The sequence below is a fragment of the Octopus sinensis genome, linkage group LG5, assembly GCF_006345805.1.
Source record: "Octopus sinensis linkage group LG5, ASM634580v1, whole genome shotgun sequence".
In the NCBI taxonomy this organism is placed as follows: Eukaryota; Metazoa; Mollusca; class Cephalopoda; order Octopoda; family Octopodidae; genus Octopus; species Octopus sinensis.
Genome location: NC_043001.1, coordinates 118,588,118 through 118,611,719, shown reverse-complemented (window position 1 = coordinate 118,611,719; position 23,602 = coordinate 118,588,118). Strand labels below are relative to the sequence as shown.

Genomic DNA, 23,602 nt, shown 5'->3' with positions numbered 1-23,602 from the left:
CCATCATTATAGCGAGATGTCTACCTACCGTCTACTTTTTTTTCCTGTCTGATGAACCAGTCACAAGTCAGAGAAACTCCAGAGTAACAGGCTACTAGACCAGCCTAAGTTCACGATGTTGTGCGTGCGTGCGCGCGCGCGTGTGTGTGTGTGCTTTAGTGCAGTTCTCTCCTATATTTTACGTATGCTAGAGAAACTTGATGTTATGTAAGCTGGTCATGTTACTCATACTAATACTAATATTGCTGATGCTGCTGATGCGTCTATAGCTGCTGTTGCCACTATTACCTTTACTACTAGAATCGCCTCTCTTCCTACCATTACTGTTACACCATCTGTCCAAAGAATGGAACGCAATAAACTTGTTGACTGTAAGTACGGACACCTTCCATAAAGTCCGGAAGATCACTGAAGTATTTCAATGAAAATAAATGGTCTTCTGCTGGGCTTGAAGCATAAGATTTGATTTCGCTTCTCTGTTTCTGCCACATACCAATCGCCAGAGCATAAACGTTGGCCACCTTCTTCAGTCGGTCTGCAGCAATCTTTACTTTAGATCCACAATTCGAATTACCATCAGTTAGTATCAGGACATCCTTGATGGACTGGGAATCAGGTCGCATACCTGTGTGATTTAATTGGATGAAAAAAAAATAGTGAAAGGCTGAATAGCGGATGAAATTTAGGAAGAATTTAATGATAGAAAATAAAAAAAAAAGGACTGAGGAATAGAATGAGAAGAAGAGATCGGTATTTCAGGTGCAGCTGTAACATTTAGATATGCAGCGAGTTAATTCAAATCAACAAAGGTAGAAGTAGATAAGTCAGTGAGAAGAAACTGCTGCACAGTAAAACTCTGATCTGTGATCTGTTGCTTTGCAGTTCTGAGTTTAATTCTTCCCGTTAGAAAGATCACCTGCGATTGTTGATTGTCTCTCAATCATTTAATGCCATAAAACAAGGGATAAATAGGGTTCACGAAGGGATAAAGGGATAAACAGGGTTCACGAAGATAAATACAATTAGCTAATAATCCTTCATATAATTCTATAAGCATTATTTATATGTCTATTATATAGATATGTAGTTTGAGATCATTAAGGAAAGCGAAATAGGAAGTTGTGACGGTCATGCTTTTGATTTATACATTTTGTCAGACGAAATACCTTACAGTATTTTTAATTTTGTTCTTTTACAACTGAAATCCGCTGGAAGTTAATTTTAACATTTCTAAATACTAAATCAATAAACAGGGAGACAGATTCAATCGGTTTATCCTCCTCTATAAATATATGGCCTCATACCAATATATTGATTCTTTACATGGGTGCAAGGCCAGAAATTTGGTGGGGAACACTTGATTATGTCGATCCCAGTACTTCACTAGGACCTTATTTTATGAACTCCCAGAAAGATAAAACTCAAAGTTGACTTCAATGGAATTTGAACTCAGAATGTAACGAATGTTTCAATGTAATATTACCTTTGTCAAGTATCTTAGAACAAGGGATATTCTTTTTTCTTTACCCGCCCACTTCAAAGTCCATGATATGGCTTTGTTTTTAACTGAAGGCATTTTACTTCACTTGGGAGAATGACACAATTTTTCTTCCTCGTCCCCATCCCGTTTTTCGTTAAATACCAAATCTTTTCTTCTGCCAAACCCAAAATAAATCCATATTACCTTTCTCGGGTTTCAGCATAACGACCCTTGCGTAATTAAATGCATCTCCAGTGCAGGTGGAGCCACTGTGTTTTGGTATCTGTCGTATGTTGTAAGCAACTTCTTCCTCCAGATAGCTTTTGTTGAAAGGGAAATCTTCGTAAACGAAATCGGAATAATGAATAGCAGCAATGCGATTGTCTTGAAACGACTGACCAACGTCTCCACATATGATTTTAATCACCTTTACGGAAGGTCAAAAGCAGCAGAAAAAAGAAAAGAAAGAGAACCATTTATATATTTATACACACACACGCACACATATATATATAGCCATTAAAACAATATATTCACTTTTCATTTTAGAACTATTTTGTTATAATTTCTTTTAATGTACAGGGTTGGGCAAAAGTAGGTATATAGTTGCTTAATGAGTGGAAGGTTCTTTTCATTTCTTTATTTCTTTTTTTTTAGGATAAGGATTTTAGAAAAAGAGGGATTCTAATGAATTAGGCATCACTAGCAGATCCCTTAGTCGACTCATAAATCACTTAGGTTTAAAAGAAAAGGGGAAGTGAAAATAACATTCCACCCTCTTAAGCAACTGTATACCTACTTTTACCCACCCGTGTATGTGCAAGGCCTGAAATCAGTTAAATTAATTCAGGTCGTATTTTAATTTTATCGATAAAAGGCAAAGTTGGCGTCGATGGGATTCTGCAAATTATGTCTCCGTCGCTCTTCCAATCCGTTGGTTTGTTTAGTTACATAGTGATAATAGCATATTTTCAGGTATCAATGTCTTGTGTGTGTGTTTTTTTTTTTGGTGGTGGTAGAAGGTTATGCATCCAGTTACTAATACTCGACTTAATGTTAGACAACTGTTGGACAGACAGTTTGGTATGACAATACATCTGCCAACAAAGAAAAGAAAGAAAAGAAACAAGACGAGAGAGTGGTGGAGAGAAAGAAAAAGGGATCTTTCCTGTTACGATGGAAACAGGCATGAAGGTGTCTGTAGCTTACCATTGGCTAAAATTACCCAAATTTCGCAAACTTTAAAAGCTATCAACTCTTTATTTATGATTTATGGTGAAAATGAATTTCATGTCTATGATTAGTATACAAAGCTACATCATTACACCTAATATGAAATCAATTGGAAGAGAAATTGAATAGCCAGGGTAACCACGCATATTATAATTCATCCAAACGGAGTAACAAAAGTGCTCAACGATTAGACAGACAGACAGACACGATCAACTAATCATAAAACGGGCTATCAGGAACTCGCCCTCCTTTTTTATATCAAAATCATTCAAGAAATATGCTATGTATTATCACAGTCAAGACACGCACACGCACACGCACGCGTGTGTAAGTTGTGTTTGTAGGTTTTGGGCAACGCCACCGGTTAAAAAATAGTGTTATGTTAGAATGCGTAGCTGAGCAATTAGATGAAATATTGATCTACACAATAAACGGGAAAATAAATATAAAAAATTCTATATAATAATGGCTGATATAGATCCCGGTTAGTTGATTTGTACAGTCACGATTTACAAAGTGTTGAGAGAGAGTGGAAGAAAGAGCAAAAAAGGGATACAGAGAGAATTAACATAAGAGGCGCAGGATGATTGCACATGCGAGGCTTAGTGGCAGGCAATGAATAAAGGAACACTATAAACGCAGTGAGAGAGAATCATAGAGGGAGGAAGAGAATCAGAGGAGGAGAGGGAGAAAAAGGTGGGGGTAGAGAAAGGGAGTAAATGACAAAATAGTTATCGGAGTTCTTGAACAATTTAGTATAATAAGACATCTGTCAACAAGAACTTGATGATTTTTTCTTAGTTTCTTCTATTTAATTCTGTTCTGAGATAAAGAATATTTTTCTTTTGAAAATTAGAATTCATTTCATCAATTTGTATAAGCACCAAGAAAATTGATAAAAGGTAAGATTGATGGCGCAGGTGTAGCAGTTTAATGAGTCTGCTTCCCAGCCACTTGGTTCCTGGTTCAGTCCCACTGCGTGGCACCTTGGGCAAGTGTCTTCTACTATTGTCTCGAGCCGACCATGGCCTTGTGAATGGATTTGATAGATGGAAGCCAAAAGAAAACTGTCATACATGAATGTGTGCGTGTGTCTTTGTGCTTGTCCTCACCATCGCTTGACAGCCGGTGTCGGTTTGTTTGCAGACCCTTAACGGTTTGGCAAAATAAACCGATAGGATAAGTATCAGGCTTTAGAAAATAACAAATACTGGGGTAGATTCGTTCGACCAAGACCCTTCATGGCGGTGCTCCAGCATGGTCGCAGTCCAATGACTGAAACAGGTAAAAGGTTAAAGATATATATGCCATAATTCCCGATATTATCTGAAATAGTAGAAATATACTTCCTAAGTTACTCTTCAATTCTGATAAATAAATAAATAAATAAATAAATAAATGAATAAATAAATAAATAATTAGTGGATCTTACTTCTGCCATAGCTTGCTTGCTCTGTTGAAATTCTGCCGGGGAGACACTTCCGGAAGAGTCCATGATGATTAGGAGATCTCGAGGCAAGATTCTTCCCATCGACTCCGTGTAGGTTGAATAGGTCATGTGACGGCGATTCGTTACAAATTTCCGCGCAAAATGTTCAGCTGTTTGGTTGACTGTCGGATGTTCCCCTGTAAAAACAACACATCAATACAAAGTCTTTGTTGAGATTTTGTTGATGGGTGTATTTGAGTGCGTCTGAGTGTTTATGCGTGGTTTTTATACATGTTTGTTTATTATATTTTCATTCGTGAATTGCTTTGCACATACATACATACATACATACATACATACATACATACATACATACATACATTTACATAATACATACATGCATGCATACAAGATGGTAACATCAAAAATTGGTTTCAAATTTTGACACAAGGCCAGCAATTTCGGAGGAGGGGTAAGTCGATTACATTGACCCCCAGTAATCAACTGGTACTTATTTTATCGACCCCGAAAGGATGAAAGGCAAAGTGGACCTCAGAAGAAATTGAACGCAGAACGTAAAGACGGACGAAATGCCGAAAGGCATTTTGCCCGGCGTGCTAACGATTCTGCCAGCTCCGCAGATGTCCATTTTAAAATGTGCGTTTGACCATTTTCCTGAGGAATGCCAGCTTAACACAACCCAGAACTGTATTTGACTTGCACCTACATACATACATACATACATACATTCACACATACATACATTCACACATACATACATACATACATACATACGCACATACATACATACATACATACATACATACATACATACATACATACATACAGACAGACAGACAGACAGACAGACAGACAGACAGACAGACAGACAGACAGACTGACAGATTTATGTAGGTTTAGCTGTATAAAATTGCTTAGAGAACGTAGCCTTGTCAGTGTCAGTTAACCTCAATATGGGTTTACAACTTAAAAGGGGTCTCTACTTCTGCTTTAGACTAACTATTTCTAAACACAATAGGACCTCAACATGACTTAACCTTTATTTCTCCTCAGTAAATATATATTATTAGATTTGAAAACAAATTACATCCAAATCATATCTTATGGTCATGCAAGAAGAGAATTGTTATAAAGAAAATGTATCATTTTGCTGGGGAGTAAATTTTCTTTAAAAAAAGTCCGCTCAGAATGTACATACAGTGGCATGGGCGCTGCCAACCACCTCTACTACTACCATGACAACCACTATCACTACTATCACCGCTGTCACCATAGCTCCCATTACGACTACCACCACCAACTGCAACAGTATTAAGACCACCACCACCACCACTAAAATCACTACCGCCACCGCCATCAGCACTATTGTCACTACCATAACCACCACTACCGCCACCGCCATCAGCACTATTGTCACTACCATAACCACCACTACCGCCACCACCATCAGCACTATTGTCACTACCATAACCACCACTACCACCACCAACAACAACATAAGCTCTCCCTTCTTTCCGATGACTGACACCAAATAAATCACAAAACAACAAAATTTAGTTCCCAGTTGATGTAAACACCCATGGTAAGATCTAATCAAGCTGACTTACGAAAATTGGCGTTTCAACGATGACCATCACGTCTTTTAGACAGTTTATCTCAGACTACATCACCACCATCTCACAAGCCTTTACTTTCTGTAAAGGTTGTAGGCGCAGGAGTGGCTGTGTGGTAAGTAGCTTGCTTACCAACCACATGGTTCCGGGTTCAGTCCCACTCGCGTGGCACCTTGGGCAAGTGTCTTCTACTATAGCCTCGGGCCGACCAAAGCCTTGTGAGTGGATATGGTAGACGGAAACTGAAAGAAGCCCGTCGTATATATGTATATATATATGTGTGTGTGTGTGTGTGCGTGTATGTTTGTGTGTCTGTGTTTGTCCCCCTAGCATTGCTTGACAACCGATGCTGGTGTGTTTATGTCACTTAGCGGTTCGGCAAAAGAGACCGATAGAATAAGTACTAGGCTTACAAAGAATAAGTCCTGGGGTCGAGTTGCTCGACTAAAGGCGGTGCTCCAGCATGGCCGCAGTCAAATGACTGAAACAAGTAAAAGAGTAAAGAGAGAGAGTAAAGATTTTAGAAATATTTGTCTGCCTTTTTAGCAGGTCGAGCGGCCACGTAGAGACTCCGTTATTCTTTAAATACCAAGTTGTTGTTCTTCAGCCCTACACCGACCTTTAACTAAACAAATTTATGCACAACGATATTCAAGTCAACCATGACTTAGCGTTTTCTATATTTTTAGCAATAGTGTGGCCTGAACTGTATTACCAAATGTATCCTTAAGAGTGTAGGGTTGTGAATTGAGGGATATTTGGCAGCGATTGCTAGCACGTGGAAATTCCCCTCTTCCGCTCGATTTAATAAGGTGTTATATGTACTGAGACGCAGAACAAAAAAAATGTATAAAATGGGTGACAGTGAAATCTATACTGTAAATGGAAAAAAGCAGCTTATTAATTTGTTGAAATTATGCAAATCTTTCTAAAAGAAAGCATTATTAAAGCCTACAATGTCTCGAACATTCTTATAAATTCCAATTTTTATATATTTTTATCAAAATGAGGTTTTCAAAAGTTAGCTATTATTGAAGATTCAAGTACGCGCTTTAATCACAAAACTAATTTTTATTCACCGGAACATACATCTCTCTCTCTCTTTCGCTCTCTCTCCTTCTTTCTCTCCCTATCTATCTATCTCTTTCTCTCCATTTCTCTTTCTCCCCCTCTCTCTCATTCACCCACTCTCGTAAATAAAATGAAAATGAGAAATTTATCTTTCTGTCGAAAATATTAATCTTAAAATAAAAATCAACAATATTGTATTAATAATAGGGAGAGTCATACTATCTTAATGCCCTAATATTTAACACACTCACCAGTTTAATTTCCATTCATTCATTATATATACATACATATATATATATATATATATATATATATATATATATATATATATTTTTTTTTTTTTTTCCTTCCAAAATTTTCGTTGCTTTTGCAACTTTGTAATAGATGTTGACTTTGTCTGTTATCGGAACTGCATTCTTTTCTGATATTCAACTATTGAATTTGATACTAATACACCGTATAATCATTTTTTTTTTCAGTGTCTGGATTTTCATAAAATAACTTTACAAACTAATTATTCAGAACTTGGTAGAAAATTCAGCTGCTTTTCATTTGCATTTTTTGTCAGTCATTTTAGATAAGGCATATCTACACACGTGTACCTCCCACCTCCGTGGCTTTGCTTCTTCATAACTTTCAGAAAAATAGATATTTTTTAATGAAATTATCTCTAAATACCTTTCAGATGGTGCAGATTCCGATGATATCGGAATGTGTTTTGAAAATGTTTTCGTGGTGTGGAATAATTTCGGATAATTCATACGTCTCGACTTTGTTTCCTTATAACTTTCAGAAAAAGAAATGTTCTTATCGAAACTTTTTGCAAATACTTCTCAGATAGTGTAAACTACGAATTTAATGTGAGAAAGAAAAAATTGGTGGGCCACACATACATACATGACTGATACATGTCACATAATGAAACTTAAAATTCTGAAAGTTATTAGGAAGCAAAGTCGACTGGTGTGAATTACTCGAAACTAATCTTCCAACTCCGAAAAAATTTTTCACAACAAATTCCGATCGGAATCTACATCACCTGAACGGTATTTGCAGAAAATTCCACTAAAAGTTATTCATTTTTCGGAAAGTCACAGTGGAGGTACACGTGTATAGGTGGCGCTCCGTCAGTTACGATGACAAGGGTTCCAAGCGATCTGATCAACGGAACAGTTTGCTCGTGGAATTAACGCGCGAGTGGCTGAGCATTCCACAGACACGCGTACCCTTTATGTAGTTCTCAGGGAGATTCACTGTGACATAGAATGTGACAAGGTCGACCGTTTGAATAACCAGTACTACTCATCTTTGCCAGCTGAGCAAACTGGAGCAACGTGAAATAAAATGACTTGCTTAAGGACACAATGCGCCGCCGGGAATTGAACTCGTGAGCCGATTAACCTTAAACACTAATCCACGCGCCTTCACATATGTGCAGGTATGCCTTATATAACTTCATCGAAAAAAATTACCAAATAAAATAAATCAAAATATAATTAACTTACTGACTGTCAGTTTCTCAGAAGTTGGTGGACAGGGATTTCCGCCGTTCTCTGCTGGACGAAGTATTTTGCGATGTCGTTCCACCAGTCCAAAACTAAGAGGTTTACTCCACTCGCTCCATTCGGTGACTATGCAGTTAACTGGACCCGTTCTGAAAAACAAGGCCTCCGTCGTGCTTATGTGGAACAAAATAAGCACCATGGCGTTATAAAGCATCATTCTCTTCTTTTTCATAGTCAGACGATGAACCTGTGATAATGGGTAGAGGGGAGAATGAAGACACAGAGTATTATAATTCTATCTACAACAGGCACAAGGGCTGAAATTTTGGTGGAAGAAATTAGTCGATTACAGCGACCCCAGTGTTCGACCGGAACTTATTTTATGGATCTTAAAGTGATGAAAGAAAAAGTTGACTTTGACGCATTTTGTACTCAGAAAGTAAAGACAAGAAATGTTGCCAAGTATGTTTGTCCGGCGTGCAAACAATTATGGCATCTGGTTGCTTTGAAATGGAGTATTGTAATAAGAACTGAAAGAAGAGAAAGTAAGATGGCGAGAAAAGAAAAGAAAAGAAAACCAGAAAGAGAAGGAAATGAGGAATGCAAGAAAGAAAGAAAAAAAACAGTAAGAAAGAGAAGAAAAAGAAAGATGGTAAGAAAGAAGAATAGAAAAAGAATGAGAGTGTAAAAAAAAGAAACAAAAATGCATAAAAGTATAACAAAGAAAGAAAAAGAAGGGAAGGGAACAGATATATGTTGTAGTTGTGTTTATTGTTGTTGTTGTTGTTGTTGTGTTGGTGGTGGTGGTGGTGATGATGATGATGATGATGATGGGGTGGGGTGGGTGGGGGTGTCGTCGTTGTTGTTGTTTAGCTCTTCACATTTGGGAAATGAGTCTTCCATTATTCGATGCCATTCAGGCGGGTCTCCGTGCAATTCTCCGTGCCTTGCTCCATACATGATCCAGTTTTCTCAATTCTCATTCAACTGTTCTATGCTAAGTGTTCTTTAACCGCCCTGACCCCTTGCTTTTTAGGAGGAGTCCGTCTTTTTAATTCTAGATTAACGGGGTAACAATTCTGGCCATTATGATAGCCTTTTCATGGCTTAAGTCCATCCACAAAGTTAACCCCAGATGCTACTGGAACTAATTTCAGTTGACTGGACTGGATCAATGTGAATTGAAATGCCTTGCTCAGTAACGACGAGCCGCTCACCCGCAACTTGAACTCACAGCTTTACGACTGTGATCCCGATACCCTGTACGCTTGGCCATGTGCCTTCCCGTATCCATCTTAATGCTGTCTCTAGTATCTTGTCCTGGTCTATTCTGAGTTTCTCGCGTTTTTTTTTTTTTTTGAATGACTACATAAACACACACTGCCGCAGCCCATACCACACAATTTCATTTACTTCACTTGATCCGACTTTTAGCTAAACTTACCTGGCCATGTCACAAACTTTAACCACTTCTCCCTCTCACTTTTCCCCCACATCACTCTACCCGCACTACTTCTCACTTTCCTCTTACCCCCTCGCTTTCTCACTCCACTTTACCACCCTTTCATTTCTCATTTGCTCCTTAGCAAACTTTGACTATGCTTTTACTTTTTCCTTTCTGAAGAAGGACAAATATCCGAAACAACTATATTTTTCACCGCAAATTATTTCCCTTTAAATTATTTATAATTTATAATCATAATTTATGGACTTAAGATCAATTAGAAAAATTTTAGAAAACTAAAGTACTAATCACATTCAGTGGGCTTATAATTAAGTTGGAAAATATGTTTTTTTTTTTTTCCTTGTTTCTCCTTTTACACTTGTTGTTTTGTTGTTTAGTCCTAAACCAGCCCCGATCGAGTAGACCTGTGATCAAAGACCAGCTCACATTTTTTCTATGTGCAGGGAATCCAGGATTGCATTACCCAACGTGTAATTTTTAAAAAACAATAGTGTGTGATTTGAGGCAGATTTGACTATTACTCCTAGCAGATAGAGTGATTATTGAAGGCGGCGAGCTGGCAGAAACGTTAGCACGCCGGGCGAAATGCTTAGCGGTATTTCGTCTGTCGTTACGTTCTGAGTTCAAATTTCGCCGAGGTCGACTTTGCTTTTCATCCTTTCGGGGTCGATAAATTAAGTACCAGTTACGCACTGGGGTCGATGTAATCGACTTAATCTGTTTGTCTGTCCTTGTTTGTCCTCTCTGTGTTTAGCCTCTTGTGGGTAGTAAAGAAATAGGTATTTCGTCTGTCGTTACGTTTTGAGTTCAAATTTCGCCGAGGTCGACTTTGCCTTTCATCCTTTCGGGGTCGATAAATTAAATACCAGTTACGCACTGGGGTCGATGTAATCGGCTTAATCTGTTTGTCTGTCCTTGTTTGTCCCCCTCTGTGTTTAGCCCCTTGTGGGTAGTAAAGAAATAGGTATTTCGTCTGTCGTTACGTTCTGAGTTCAAATTTCGCCGAGGTCGACTTTGCTTTTCATCCTTTCGGGGTCGATTAAATAAGTACCAGTTACGCACTGGGGTCGATGTAATCGACTTAATGCCTTTGTCTGTCCTTGTTTGTCCCCTCTATGTTCAGCCCCTTGTGGGCAATAAAGAAATAAGATAGAGCGATTATGCAAGTGTTTTCTCGTTGATTTGTTTGTTTTTACACATCGATCATGCATTTGCATCCCTAAAAGTTTCAGTTGTTGTTGTTGCTATTGTTTTTGTTTAACCCCAGATCAACCACGACCGAGCAGAGACTTGTGATCAATGATATTCCAGCTATGGCCATGTCAGTCTTTTATCGGGACATAGGGTATTTCAAGACATTAGAAGTGTGACATGTATAGGAGTGGGGTGTTATTTCTAGCAAATCAAGCGATGGCTACTTAGAGGCTCGTTTACTGGTTTCTTTTGGCTTCACTGCATCAACTGGGTTTAAAGGTTTTGTATTTGTTAGAAATAAAGAAATCGTTGTCGATACCGTTGGTCAAATTCGTCTGGGCCTCAAAGGGAAGAATATAGATTACTCTGTTTCGTAGTCTATTATAGGTAGTGCGCTTCATTATACAGGGGGCGGTAATTAGCGCTTGGTAGAAGCATTTGAATTAATCAATTGTAAATTCAACCCTAATTAACAGCTATTAATTCACAGTACTAATTTATTTAGCAAAACATTCTTTTCACATAAAAATCTCATATAATTAACTTACCTTGGCATAAATAAATAAAATCGAAACCTAATTTATATTATTAGTGATTCTTCCTCTTCCTTCTTAATTCATCTACTATTTAATAAACTAAGCAGACGTTTTCTAATTAATTTTTCATTCTTAATCTAATCCTTTATTATTACACCTAGCGTAATCCAGATTAATCTTTATTAAATGGAATTCACTTTAACCGTAGTAAACCTGGTATTTCTCGAAAGAAATAAGGTCGAATTATTACATATTTTCCACACAATATTACTTTGCACTCTAAGGCGGTGAACTGGCAGAATCGTTAGCACCCCGGGCAAAATGCTTAGTGGCATTTCGTCCGTCTTTACATTCTAAGTTCAAATTCCGCCGAGGTCCACTTTGTCTTTCATCCTTTTGGGGTCCATAAAATACCAGTTGATTACTGGGGTCGGTGTAATCTACTTAACCTACACTCCGAAATTGCTGGCCTTGTGCCAAAATTTGAAACTATGTTGACATTCCTTCGAATCCTCTCCATCTCTACCACAGACTAACCAGCAAATAAAGCGTTTAAACGGCATTTATCTTCCCAAAGCTATATTTTTACATACTAACATTCTCCAGCACTTTATGATGTCTCGACCTCCCACGACTGTGAATTTGGCAAGGACATAATAAATCAGAGAATGTAGTCTGAGATGTCTGTTATTTACAAAACCATTTCCATTAGTTCTGTGTGTAGCAGATTCCGGAAACTTTAACATCATAAATTTTATGCTCTGAAAATAATGATTGGAAGCTAACTCTTCTATAAATTAATTGATTGTTTTATTGATTGTTTTATTGATTGATTGATTGATTGACTGACTGACTGATTGATTGATTGATTGATTATGCATATAAACCATTCTATGAAATGGACAAAGTTCCTTAACTCATCCGAAACGCAAGTTAAGTTATGTAAGAATATAATTCTTAAATTTTTGTCTTGTTGCTGCCATACTCTATGATTGATGCACCAACCCATCGATTAGCAATTAACCTCGGATTTACAGTTTGTACCTGTCACCTGGTATATTTAGACCATATGGATTACTATACATTTCAATGGACAGTTTGTTAGCTGGGTTCATCGCATGCAGTTCTAATTGAGATATTCGCCTCGATTTCTTCTATCCCCATTTTCCTTCACTATTCATGTATGTATATATATATATACTAGCAGTATCGCCCGGCGTTGCTCAGGTTTGTAAGGGAAATAACTATAAAGCATTTTTAGAGAGTTATAGCCAAAAAATAGCCAAAAAATGGGGAAAAAATGATGGTAAGTTTTTTTTGAGAGTTAAAAAAGGTCGAGTTGCGTCCCCTAGACAGTCTGTGGTTTGTGTTTCTGATTCTCGACCCCATGTCGAATTTATCGATTTTTTTCAGAACTGGGGGAACTTTTCAAAATGTTCGCTGCGTTAGTTTTGAATTATGACATTGGGCTATGTATGTGTCAAGTTTCATCAGAATCGGTTGAAAGCCGTGGTCAGGGTGAGGGTACAACCAAACAGACACACAGAAACACAGACAAACTGCCGTTTATATAGATATATATATATATATATATATATATATATCTTATATAAAATACGTTGTGTGTGTGTGCGCGCGTGTGCGCGTGTGCGCGCGTGTGCGCGTGTGCGCGTGTGTGTGTGTGTGCGTGTGGCTTCTAGGATCTCGGAAACCCTCCATCCGATTGCGCTCAAATTTGATATGTAGATACCGACGGTATCAGGGCGTGTATAAGTCTTGAAAAAATTACAAAAATCTATTCCAGGTGAGAATGCGATCGATGAAGCCTGAGAAATCGTTTTTCTTAGGAATAGAAAAAAAGTCTATCTTTATTTCTTCTTTTGCTGGTGACTCATATTTAGGTTAAATCAGTGTTTCTCAAAGGGGAGGCCTATAGGACGGTCGGACAAATTGTTTTGAGAAAATTTGGTTTAAATGTTTGACAACTCAGCACCGTCCATTGGACGGGGGGGGGGGGGTATTTTGCTCGAATATATACCACTCTTTGTGGTGCACTGTTTGAGAACCAGCATTTAATGCCTCTTTTGAATATTGTTTAGAGTATGTCCAATGTATGTTGAGTTTCTTCGCTAATCACGGATAAATATAGTCGAATGATTAAGATTTTCCTTTCACAATGTCGAAATCCCTGGTTTGATCCCACAGCGGGACATCTTGAGCATGTGTCTTTTTATCAATACTTCAAATCAACCCAAACCTGTAAGTGGCAGCGGGGTCGACAGAAACTGCGGAGAAGTCCGTTGACCGGATTGTATATGTCATACACTATTTCATGCTGATTCTATCAGATGATCATGTCAAGGGTACACGTGTGTGTGAAATAATCAATGAATTGCACGCTCTTTCAATTATCAGTTAGTTCAATTCATCGAATAACTGAATGCTCATCGTCGAAATTGGCGGTGGTCCATTTTTTTTTTAGTAGTGTTTGTATAATGTAATGTGTTTCATGTGAAGTGTTATATAATTGTGTGACACGCGTGCATAAACTGCATAAGTGGTATGTAGTTTATATTATTTCACATTCATCACTTATATATGACTTAATATCTTGTCACTTAGACAATAGAAGTTTCGAGAGTGGTAGCTTGCGGTTAGACCATCAGTTGGCCTTAATCCGTCTCTGTATTATTCAACTTCTATAGGATATAAGTGGAGCAAATTGTTGCTGGTGTGCGGGATGTAATAATATCGTGTGACGATTACGTAACAGTTTGCGATGTTATTTTATTGGGTTTTGAGTGGGTAGAGTACGTGCTGCATGGGTTGTATTGTTTTATTGAGACCAGAGGTGCTATGTGTTTTGTGCTGCTGCTGCTACTACTACTACTACTACTGCTGTTGTTAAGTCGGCGAGTTTCTAGAATCGTTGCCACGCCTGACAAAATTGCTCAGTGGCATTTTGTCATCTTTACGTTCTGAATTCAAATTCCGCCGAGGTCAACTTAGTTTTTTTTTTTCCTTCTGAATAAATTAAGGATTTACCTACACAAGTGCACCCCCGACTTTGTTTCCTCATAGCTTTCAGAAAAATGGATATTTTCGTATAAAATTTTCTACAAGTACCTCTCAGATTGTGTAGATTACAACTATATTGAAAAAAATAAAATGGTGATCACGTACACATACTGACACATGCAAACTTGACCCAGCAAACTTATGATCAATAGTGTACCAGCTGTAACCATACCGTCCTTTTTATTCGAGTATTGGGTATATAGGACTACATTATCGAATTCGCTCTTCCGTCTTTTAAGATGATAATGTAAATATAACATCCGTCACTTTCGACAGTGATTTGTATTTAGTAGCTGAGTACACACGTCACTATTTTTTCAAACTTTCAAGTTCCATTTTGTAGATATATGATATGTGTGCTAGTGTGTGTATGCAAACCCACCAAGTCCTTGGATATAAAACGTACAAGCACATCTCCCGTAGTATGTAATCGCTTAGCCGCAGTATCTTGAACAGTGAAACTTTTATATTTCCTTTTACTGCTTAGTTAGAGCTTTGTGAAACGTAGCACCCATGACCCTTTACTTTTTATCTCCTCTGGGAAGGCTATCTTCAAACCAGAGATCTATCTCGAATGTCTGCAACAGAGAGAACTCCGCTACAGGTAGTCAAGGATCATGTTGCATTAAACCAGGTGGCAGATTAAGTTTATCGCTCAATAACTTCAGAATAAGAACAACCGGTACAAATACAGCAAGACATCTCGTCCGACACTCAAGTATTTCCGCCGATCTTACTGCCCTGAGCTAATACTTTATTTCATCGCCCCCTCCCCGCCGAAAGAACGAAAGATGGGATTTGAATTTGGAACTCAGAGATCCATAACATATGTCGCAAGGTATTTTGTCCTTAACTCTGACGACTCTGCCAATTCGCCGGAATTAATGCTTCCTGTTTTCTTCATAAGAATATTCATCAACTGTGAACACGTGCATTCCGTGCCAGTGAAAGAACCTGCATACGGTCGCTCGACAGCCGCATAATATTTTACAAATCTGTCTCTTACAGGCGTAAGCAAGGTCAAGTGATTAAGAAGCTCGCTTCGCAATTACGAAATTCCGGGTTCGATTCTACTACGTGGTGTTTTGGTCAAGAATCTCCTTCCATAACTCACAGTCGATCCAAGCTATGTGAAACTGATAGAAAATGCGTGGAAAGCTATCAGGTGTAGCGTGCCAGGTTATTCAAAATGCCAGGTTTGTTAAACATTGCCACGCTGATTCTACCTTAGAATTACGAGAAGGGTACATGTGTTTGTGGAATACTCAGCTACTAAATACAAATCACTGTCGAAAGTGACGGATGTTATATCTGCATTATCATCTTAAAAGACGGAAGAGCGAATTCGATATAGTCCTATATACCCAATACTCGAATAAAAAGGACGGTATGGTTATAGCCGGTACACTATTGATCGTAAGTTTGCTGGGTCAAGGATGACCTGGAGCAAAGAAGAAACGAAGACAGCGTTCCAAACAAATTCGGTTTACTTTGAAATGTACGGGAAGACGCAGCAATTGAAACAAGTATGTCTTCCACTAGAGTGACAGGAAATTACAATTCTATGTTAAGCGTTAACAGAAGAGAAAAAGGCATCTTCAAAGCTACCATGGCCTCATCTTCATCGTTTATTTTTTACTTGTTTCAATCATTGGACTGTGGCTATACTAAAGCACCGCCTTGCAGGGTTCGATCGAACAAATTGACCTCAGAACTTATTTTTAAAAGTTTGATACTTATTCTACAAGTGACTTTTACCAAACCGCTAAGGTAAGGGGTCGTAAACAAACCAACTCCGTTTATAAAGTAGTGGTGGGGGATAAACACAAACCCCAAGTCATACACAAACAGACAAACACATACACACATATATACATAAATACCACGGACTACTTACAGTTTCAGTCTACCAAAGCCACTCACAAGACGTTGGTCGGCTCGAGGGCATTGAAGGAGACACTTGCCCAAGGTACCACACAGTGGGACTGAACGTAAGGCCACATGGTTGGGAAGAAAGCTTTTTAACCACAAAATCCCCACAACTCAGGTTAGCAATGGGGAGGTGAAGTTCCCACTCTAGAGAGTTCATGAGAAGAAAATAGACGAAGGTTGGGCTTCAAAGGTAGTGAGTTGGAGAATCTTTCAGAATCTTTCAGCCTATTTGCTCGTGCTTTTGTCCGATTGATCATGTGACCTGGGGCGACACAAGAACAACATAAACTTGAATATTCATCCTTAATCTGTGCAACGGCGCCAATTGTTCGCTTTAAATGTGCAAGTATGCATGCATATTAGATATAATTAGTAAAATTAATGTGTTTGCATGTGTGTGTAAAGATAGATAGATAGATAGATAGATAGATAGATAGATAGATAGATAGATAGATAGATAGATAGATAGATAGATAGATAGATAGATAGATAGACTGCTGTTAAGTTAGACATGACCTGGGCCTATACTGGCTGAAACCTATCAAAGATATTATCTATATTATAAATCCCGTTCTGTGTGTGTGTGTGTGTGTGTGTGTGTGTGTGTGTGTGTGTGTGTGTGTGGTGTGTGTAAAAGATTATAACGGCCGTGTTTTTCAACTGATTTTATCTAAACTGGGAACATACATTACTTATGTATTTAGACTCCTTTATGGTTTTAGACTCCTAAACATTTTCATATAATGAGTAATGGGCCCCCTGGGGGCTGAAAACACCTGCTCCTGGGTTACGTAGAGAAGGGAGGTAACTCTTTGCGAAGTAACTTTCAGAAATTGATTGTCTCCCTTACATCCATTGATCAAAAAATAAAAAAATATTGTTTTTTATATTAAATTCACGTCTTTGAAATTAGAAAAATATTTACTTCCGGTTTTCTAGCGTCAGTGACGTCTATATCACTCTATCCATCTCTATCTCTATATCTATCTATCTATCTATCTATCTATCTATCTATCTATATCTTATCTATCTACCTATATCTATCTTACTTGTCTAACTAGCTAGCTTCCTCTCTCTCTCTCTCTCTCTCTCTCTTCTCTCTCTCTCTATATATATATATATATATATATATATATATATGTATATATATATATATATATATATATCACTCACTCTCTATTGTTGTCACTTTCATTTTTCAGATGCTATTGTTTTCACTGTAAGTTTTCAATCGCTATTTACAAACAACGACAAATTACTGACAGAAAGAAGTTCGCAATTACTGATGAAAGTAATCTCATACATAATTTACAGACAGAAGTAACTTCATCAATCTGTACACTTCGTTAAATTTGCCTACAAATTTCTTATTTACTTTTGTAACGTTTTGTATATATATATATTTTTTTTTTACGGAATTACTGATAAAAGTAAGTTCATAATTTACTGAACTTCAAAAATTTCACTTAAATCCGTACACTTAGCTAATATCCCTAAAAATTTCTGATTTACTTTTGTAACCGTTGTGTTTTTCTGTTGTTAAAGGGTTTTTTCTGGTTTCTTCGATACTGGCTCTTTGGTTCACTGACAAAGTTTGCTTCAACCAGTACAATTCTTTATTTTCGTAAAAATTTCTTATTTACTTTATGCCCGTCGTATTAAGAAATATAATTTTCGTTACCCAGTTATTATTTTCATTGTTTACTATCTTCTGCACTCGTGTATTCCTGTATACATATATAACCATGCCTAGGAGGAAAGTGTCAAATTTGTCTATAATGTCATGGTCAGCCAAAAAAATGTCTCTGTCAGCCAAAACAATGTCTCTGTCCAAAGAGAGGAATAGGATCTCCACTGCAGAACGAAGAGCAGTTGCAACAGATCAAAGAAGCAACGTCTATGAAGCAGCTTTCAATTATAATCCAGTAGTTCATTATGCAGATGACACTAGAGTTTCCATTAGGGCAATGACAACTAAGTGCATACATTGTAAAGCAAAGAAGTGGCCAGGAGAGACACCTGCACTGTGTTGCAGTTATGGAAAAGTTAAACTCCCTGCAATCCCACAACCTCCAGAGCCATTGAAGAAACTGTTGTCATCAACTGACCAAAATTCGAAGCACTTCCAAAACAAAATTAGACAATACAAGGCTGCACAACAGACGACATCATTTGGAGCCATTTGGAGATTTAACTGAGCCAGGATTCATGCAAACTTTCAAGATCCAAGGTCAGATATATCGTCGGATTGACTCTCTACTACCTCTGTCAAATGAATCACCAAAATCGGCCTTTCATTGTTTATAATCTGTACCTGTTTTGTGGTTACGAAATAAGCTACACAAAATTGGTTTTTGAATAACGTGTATTTACTTAATATACATATATAAGTTGAAAACTTTCTTTTAGCATTTCACTTAACGTCTATGTTCCATGCTGGAATGGGTTGGAGAGTTATTTATGTAGAAAGTTAGTATCCCAGCTACTAGCAGTTGAGACCATAATCTAGATGGCGTTTTAAAATTTCATTATTCTCTTTAAACCCGGCAACGCCAGGTATTTCTGCTGGTATAAATATAAGTACATATATGTGTAAGTGCATGTGTGTGCATGTGTATGTGGATATGTATGTATGTATGTATGTATGTATGCATGCATGCATGCATGTTGTATGTATGTATGTATGTATGTATGTATGTATGTATGTATGTATGTATGTATGTATATATGTGCATATGTGTATGTGAGTATATGTGTGGCATGAAATGCTGGGACATGCCAGCAGATGGTTCCTACACCATTTAGCGTATTGTCGTGGCCGGCGATATAACTTGCAGCGGGCCAGGTTCGGTGTGCGATATTGAAAAGTCACAACAATAACGAAACATCGATGTCTGTCGCTCCGAGAAGGAACCTTAGACGAATTGTCTCGCTTTCCTATGACTTGCTTTCAGGTGTTGTTTTCTTTTTACACCAGGCATCTTGAGAAAGTATTCTCTTACGTCGAAAACGCAACCGACCCACGATCTAACAGCAGACACATCTTGAGTATGTGTTTTCGGTTTTTGTTTATATATCTCGAGCTGCTTCTAATTCGTATTTGAACACACACACACACACACACACACACACACACACACACACACACACACACACACACACACACACACACGCACAAATCTATAAAATACCTATCTGCAATCTCTCTATATATAAAGCTGAAGTTGTCTGTGTATGGCAGGTTTGGTAGCCTTCAACTAACACTATCTCCTCCGAGACCCTGCGGCGCAAGTTGACCAAAATTGAGAGTATGATAGAAGAAGGCTTGCTCTTCCTTCCGTAGAAGAAACAATTCAAATCGGACCATGTTAACACCAAAAATTATTTACACCAAAAGGGTGCTTTTTTTCTATGAAAATCCCTAATTTTTTACGATTTTTGGACTGCTGTGTCACCATTTTTCGGTGTATTTCAACCAGAAAAATGTTCGCTTAAAGAGAATAACAAGCTACATAATGCAAAATTTTTACTTTTCAAAAATTCCAATTCTATAGGGTCGAAATAAACCCGAGCAACGCCGGGCGATACTGCTAGTTATTCATAAAGACATTATAAATAAGAAAATAGTCTATGGATAATTTTCACTAAATATAAATACAGTGTACAACCAGAAAATATTCTAGATATTAAATACAAATAACTGAGATGCTTCATGGCACTACCGAAGACATCTCGATGTAGCTATCGTTATATCTAAATGATAGCGAGCACGGCATTTACAGAAATTGTGCCTGCGCTTCACATCCCAGAATTATATACAGTGAAGTATATATGCTGTGAGAAAGAAAAGTAAATACACAGACTCATTTCCATATGCATTGTGGCTGTGTGGTAAGTAGCTTGCTTTCGAACCACGTGGTTCCGAGTTCAGTCCTACGGCGTGGTACCTTGGGAAAATGTCTTCTACTATAGCCTCGGGCCGACCAAAGCCTTGTGACTGGATTTGGTAGACGGAAACTGAAAGAAGCTCGTCGTATATATGTATATATATATATATATGTGTGTGTGTGTGTGTGTGTGTGTGTGTGTGTGTTGTGTGTGTGTGTGTGTGTGTGTGTGTGTGTGTGTGTGTGTGTGTGTTGTGTGTGTGTGTGTGTGTGTGTTGTGTATCAGTGTTTGTCCCCCCAACATCGTTTGACAACCGATGCTGGTGTGTTTAGGTCCCTGTAACTTAGCGGTTCGGCAAAAGGGACCGATAGAATAAGTACTAGGTTTACAAAGAATAAATCCTGGGGTCGATTTGATTCGACTAAAGGCGCTGCTCCAGCATGGCCGCAGTCAAATGACTGAAACAAGTAGAAGAGTAAAAGTGTAAAAGAATGTAAAATCAAGCCAATGAGGTGGCTTTCAGCAGCTTTGGACAAGGATCAAGCCAACAGATTTCGTTGACATTTAACACTTCTTCAGGTTTGCTCACTTTTCCTTCCGATGATAATTGTACAAAACTACTTCAATGTCGTCTTTAGAGCATTTGTCCAGAGGTCTCACGGGAGCAGGGCCTAAAGATGATATATGTATTTGCGGCATAAATGTAAGTTGCGTATGTCGGTACCCCAGTGCATTACTTTGTCCGGTGGGGGGAGCAGGTAGAGGTGGAGACTACAAGGATGTGAAAAGGGACCTGGAATACTCAACTAAAAAGAATACAAGTCCAGTAGCCATTTCAAGCATAGAAGGTCCTTCGTCGTCGTGGTCGTTGATGATAATGATGAGCAACAGGTTCAGATCAGCCCTGATTGAACAGACCTATGTGTGATCAAAGACGTTCCAACCATAATTATTCTGCCTTTTTTTTAAGAGTATTCACGTCGACGTTATTGAAAGTGTCCTTCCCATATTTAAAGACGTGAGATTAATTTGACTGTTATTTCTATCTAGCAGATGGAACGACTACGTAAAAGCTCCTTAAAAGATTTGTTGTTGTTATTGTTGTTGTTGCTGCTGCTGCTGCTGTCATCTTTGTTCTTATTGCAAATCTTGATATTGTAGGTGCTACAATCAGAACCATTGTTCTTGTTGCTTTTTTACCCTAGTAGACATTATTTGTCCCTAATACTGTTGTTATCCCTATCTTTTGTATCTAAAGTTATTGGCTTAAACAGTATTTAAATATTTAAGCATTTGCTTTTAACAAGAAGGAATGAGATAGATAGATAGATAGATAGATAGATAGATAGATAGATAGATAGATAGATAGATAGATAGATAGATAGATAGATAGATAGATAGATAGATAGATAGATAGATAGATAGAGTATAAATTTTACATATTCAGACTCTCTCTCTCTCTCTCTCTGCCTTTATCTCTCTCTGTAAACAAACATACATGCATACGCACACGCACACACACACACACACACACACACGCACACATTGCTTTCGTTATCTACATTCCAAAGATGGAGCTTTGCATCTTCAGAGGAAGAATTTAAATGATGAAATACAGAAGATAAATACATACATACATACATACATACATACATACATACATACATACATACATACATACATACATACATACATGCATAAATACATACATATTCAAATTTTGGCACAAGGTCAGCAATTCTTTTGTAGGGGTGGGGAGTCGATTACATCGACCTCGACAGGATGAAAGGCAAAGTGGACCTCGACGGACTTTGAACTTAGAATGGGAAGACGGACGAAATGCCGTTAAGCATTTTGTCCCGCATACTAACGATTCTGCCAGCTCGTCAGAGACAGTGGATGAACAAGCAAAACATGTAGGATCACTTTACAGCCTTTAATCAATAATTGAAACATTTTACAAAGTTGTTATTGTAAATCCGTAAAGTCTCTTACAGCTGTTTCTAGAACAACTAAACCTGTGGATCCAATGTTATTGAGTAAAGACTTCCACGTAAGCCAACTATGCCATCATCAGAGAGACATACAGACAGACAGAGACAGAAATAAAGAATATTCTTAATCAAGGACATTAGTACTTACATACTCTTTATACACTCGTTATTTATTTATGCTTTGTTCTAAAGTAATCTAGACCCCCCCCCCCAAAAAAAAAAATATTGCCATGCTCCACCGTGGAAGACTTTGATCTTGATATTCATCAAAAATCAAAGAGATTTGACCAATATGAGACACTGAATTAAGTCGTTGCAGTGTTGGCTAATTGGATAGAATGCCTCTTGGTATTTGTTTCAATTCCCTTCGTCCGGTGTTCAAATACCACCCGAGTCAACTTTTCCTTTTAGTGTGTGTGTGTGTGTGTGATCAATAAAAATGAATCGATTCAGAGCGATGGACTGGCAGAACAGTTAGAAGGTTGGGTAAGATACGTTGCAGCGTCGTCAGTTTCAGCTCTTTGCATTCTGACAGCAATATGTTTCCACGGCGCTGGTGCAAAGCTGTGTCAACGGTCTTTCTCTGGGATAAACACCAGCTGTCTTTCCCTTTGATAAGCATGAGTGGCACAGAGTGGACAGACCTGTGTGCGTGGGCAAATCCCATTCTTATTCAATAAGTTTTGCCCAGGATTGCATTTATACGTGCAGATAGCACAAGCAGATCCAAAGATATTTCCAACATTGACGAATGCCCTTAACATCAACGTGTGAAGTGAGGTGTAAGACACGGAAATAATATAAACTTTAAGAGAAAGTTGAGTTTCTTTCAAATCTGAGAGTAAAAAGGTAAAAAAAAAAAGGCATCAGATCTTCAAGTAAGTTAGTCTAAAATAAAACCCGTTCACGATAAATTTATGATAACGACTCGAGTATTTTTTCTTAATCATAGTTGAGAAAAATAAAATTAACTGAGAAATAAGGAAAAATAAGGAATTGGAAATATGGAAATGAAAAAGAACCACAAACTTACCAAAATATTAAGAATGTTCGCGATATTGGTCAGATCACTCACAGCTATTAAGTGTATCACTTTCCTCTCTGAGATGAAATAATTATAAACCTGCCGCTGTGATAACAAGAACAAGAACAATATAGACGAC

General features: G+C 37.9%; 1 protein-coding gene across 1 annotated transcript; it reads right to left on the bottom strand.

Annotated features, from left to right (window-relative positions):
* Positions 1-43: 43 nt before the first annotated feature.
* Positions 44-23,602, bottom strand: LOC115211895 (collagen alpha-1(XII) chain-like). The gene is made up of 5 exons (XM_029780640.2): positions 23,473-23,602; positions 8,353-8,599; positions 4,146-4,339; positions 1,685-1,907; positions 44-625 (listed from the first exon to the last, which is right to left on the bottom strand). Exons 2-5 carry the CDS (start codon positions 8,582-8,584, stop codon positions 327-329), a joined length of 948 nt encoding a protein of 315 aa, XP_029636500.2. The 5' UTR covers positions 8,585-8,599; positions 23,473-23,602; the 3' UTR covers positions 44-326.